This window comes from Augochlora pura, unplaced genomic scaffold, assembly GCF_028453695.1.
Source record: "Augochlora pura isolate Apur16 unplaced genomic scaffold, APUR_v2.2.1 APUR_unplaced_1727, whole genome shotgun sequence".
Lineage (NCBI taxonomy): Eukaryota > Metazoa > Arthropoda > Insecta > Hymenoptera > Halictidae > Augochlora > Augochlora pura.
Window position 1 is genome coordinate 1 of NW_027581803.1, and position 3,599 is coordinate 3,599.

General features: G+C 36.7%; 1 protein-coding gene across 1 annotated transcript; it reads right to left on the minus strand.

Moving 5' to 3' along the window:
- Positions 1 to 87: 87 nt before the first annotated feature.
- On the minus strand, positions 88 to 2,255 carry LOC144477528 (uncharacterized). The gene is made up of 2 exons (XM_078195257.1): positions 1,936 to 2,255; positions 88 to 791 (listed from the first exon to the last, which is right to left on the minus strand). Exons 1-2 carry the CDS (start codon positions 2,085 to 2,087, stop codon positions 590 to 592), a joined length of 354 nt encoding a protein of 117 aa, XP_078051383.1. The 5' UTR covers positions 2,088 to 2,255; the 3' UTR covers positions 88 to 589.
- Between the last annotated feature and the right edge of the window lie 1,344 nt (positions 2,256 to 3,599).

Sequence of the window (3,599 nt, forward strand, 5' to 3'; positions counted from 1 at the left end):
ATGTTGCAAATCTTCGTGACGAGACTGTCACGATATTATAGGGCAAGGGGTTAAGCTGAGACAGTAATTTTTGCGGCCAGAGGGAGAAACTCCGCAAATCACAATTTCAGACAATTTCAGTTCATGCATTAATTGACCAGTATCCATATAGGATTTACTTATGTACACAGAAGCGAAAAAACATCAAGAAAACAATTTGTATAGGCTCGGAAAAGATTATGCAGTGTGATACACTACTGGCATTACGCATCAGTGATCAGAGCTTTAACCCCATACACTACAATAACGAGTCACACTTGTGATAAAGATTTCATGGAAGATCTATTAAATATGAGTATTATTAATTTGTTCTAAATTGAAATCAAATTGAATTCTTCTGTTATGAAAGTCTAGAAACGAAACTAAATAAAGACAATACAAGAAACAGAAGTAATTTGGTGCTATTAAGGGAAACATTAAGGACAAATAAGTGCTAATCAACGCAGTGTGAAAGGAGAAGTAGCGGCAGGGATTACGTTACGACATTTAAGAATTGAACACATGCGACTTCCGGCCGTTCTTCTTTGCAGCCGCAGAATCCACCACAGAGTTAAAGTCGCGTTCCCACGGTGAAACTCACCGCCATTTCGATGTGTTTCGCCCTCTGCTCGATGGCCCTTTGCAGGGCTGTTCTAGGATCGTCCTTGAAGTTCTCTTCCCGGCTTCTCTCGGCCTCTCTCCTCGAGGCAGCCTCCCTCTGCTTCTCGAGCGCCCGTTGCAGCTCGCTCTTCTGATTCAGTACGTTCCGGCCTCTGGAATGAAAGTGAAAAATCGATTCAGCGGTTAGCTAATCGTTTGTCGCTTGTCGTCGATCCACGGTCGCGAAGATTGGCGCCGACGGGCAAAAACCAGGCGGAAACAAACGCCTGTTAACCGTCGAACAATGGTGTATATGCCCGATTCAGCCGGCCAAAATTATTTCTTCCAATTCGCGTGCCTAAAATATATACTTGTTAACATATATATAGTTTACCCTAGAGAAAATCATTATAAACGAATCAAAATGATTTGCAAACAAATGAAAATGGAAGTAAATGAATGAAAATAGTTACGAACAAATAGAACTGCTTATAAGCGAATAGATATGACTATGAACAAACAAAAATACTTGTGAGCAAGTAAAGATGATTATTAAAAATAATTATAAATGAATAAAAATAATCGTAAACGAGTAAAAATAATCATAAACGAATAAAAATTACTAATAAATCATTCAAGTTATTTGAACTGTAACATCTCGTTTCTAGCTTCGACGAGTTTGACAAAATCGACTTTTGGCCGCCTACATCCGGCAAACAGCCCGCTAGAGTAGCGCACGTTTACCGGCAGGAAACGATTTCCTCGGTGATAGGCGTGCGAAGCGCGTCGCGCGAATTTCCCGTTAGCCTTTCTGCGAACCGATTTGCTTAAAAACGAGTTCGGACGATGCAATGTGGAGTCCCGCTGTGTCGCCATACGACACGTTTTCCTTCCATTTTTTTTGTTTACGTATTACGAGCATAACCCGCCGGATCCGTTGGATATAACCTTAGATTTTCGACGATCGAATCTTTACTGTATTACCGGCTTGTAGACGCACATACTTTATTCGATTAACAAAGTATTGCTTCACATATCGTTCGAATAAAATAATGCGAACGAACGAAAACAATATTTCCGCCAAAGTTGAACGATATTCAGATATCCGAAAGCTGAGACGCACAGAATTTCTAAAATATTTCTTCTTGGCACAGATCAAGTCACGAATGAGGTTATGTCAAGCTTCTTGTATGTTAATAAACATTTTATATTCCATGTTCCTTCGAAACGAACACCGTCGAAACTTAACCTGAAATGTTCGCGGACGTCAGACCCGGGCGGAATTGAACGGAAAACTGACGAATTAAGTATACCTACACTTTCTGGTTGAACAGCAACTCTCTGCGAAGGTCCTTGTGGTTGTTGGAGGTGAGGTAAGGGTTGTACGGTTTTCTGGGCAAGATCAAGCCATCGGGGCCCATGTGCGGAGCAGGTGGTGGCGGAGGAGGTACACCCAACACCGGTGCCATGTTTCTCCCTGTAAACACACAAGTTCGCCGTTAGCCGCGGAGCTTCAGCAATCCCCCGTGCACACGGGACATTTAGTTTCCTATAAATAATTCTTCCAGCCGAGTACATTGTCTAGACGGTGTTTCGCGTGCACTTTCCGAACAATTTTCACCATGCCGACCCTCGATGTATGTACTGTGCGCGTTCGCCAAATAGAAGGCACACCGTGTTTATATTCCCACTTCTGCTGCAGTCCACTGTCTCTCTTAAACATAACCTTTGCATAATCGTGACTATTGCCCGAAAACTGTGTCGAATATCAACAGAGCGGAGATCGTAGTGTTGATATTCGACACCATCTTTGGCCAATAGCTGAATAGAAGGGATCGTAGGAGGGATAGTGGATTGCAGCAGAAATGGGAATGTAAACACGCTGTGCCTTCTTTCGACGAAAGCACGGTATGTTTTACAGAAATAGTTGCAGAGAAGATTCTCCGGGAGAAACAATGCTATCTATTTAAGTTCTTTATTATTCACGTACGTTTTGTGTTAATAATATATCACTTTTTATCATTAGAATGTAATACTTTAATGTAGTATTATCATATGACAACATAACAATTTAATACCATTATAGAGTAGTTTAATATTATATATTGTATATTATATGTTGTATATTGTATATTTTATATTGTATATTCTATATTGTGTATTGTGTATTGTATACTGTATATTGTGTATTGTATATTGTATACATCGTATATTGTATATTATATATTATAGTAGCTTAACTATACATTTCTTTGTAGCTGTTTCTTCTATATTGTTTTATTTATTATTGCATCTAGTCAGTTTTATATTTCAATTATAAGCCGCCACGTATTATATTTTTACTCTATTCTATTTTTAATACTTCCATTTATTTATATTTATTTCAGCGCGCGCATTAACGGGACACTTTTGTAAATATCCCCGGATGTCGTATGTAAATCCGGAAGGACATTCTTTGAAAATAAATGAATTGTAATAGCATTTTCATATTACAATATAACAATTCGATATTTTAATATATTTTTGTATGACAATATAATTATTTAATATAGTACTTTAATATTATAATACTATATTTTTATATTGTAACATTGTGATATATTTGTGTGTGATAGATAATGCTTCAATATTATAAAACAGTAATTTATTATAATATAGTAGTGCAGTATTTTCATATGACAATGTAACCATTTAATTATTACAATATAGTACTTTAAAGTATTATAAAGTATTATAATATGGGACTTTAATATTGTTATATAATACTTTAATACTGGAATAAAATACTTTAATATTACAATATAAGATTTTAATGTTATAATATAGTACTTTTATACTATAATATAATACGTTAATATTATAGTATAATATGTTACCATGTTATTACAACATACTGAATCAGTGTAAGTCTGTGAATACGAAGTCTGACTTAATTGATCCTTAACCTATTCGCGGCGGATAAAGAGGTATACTCGTTGTGC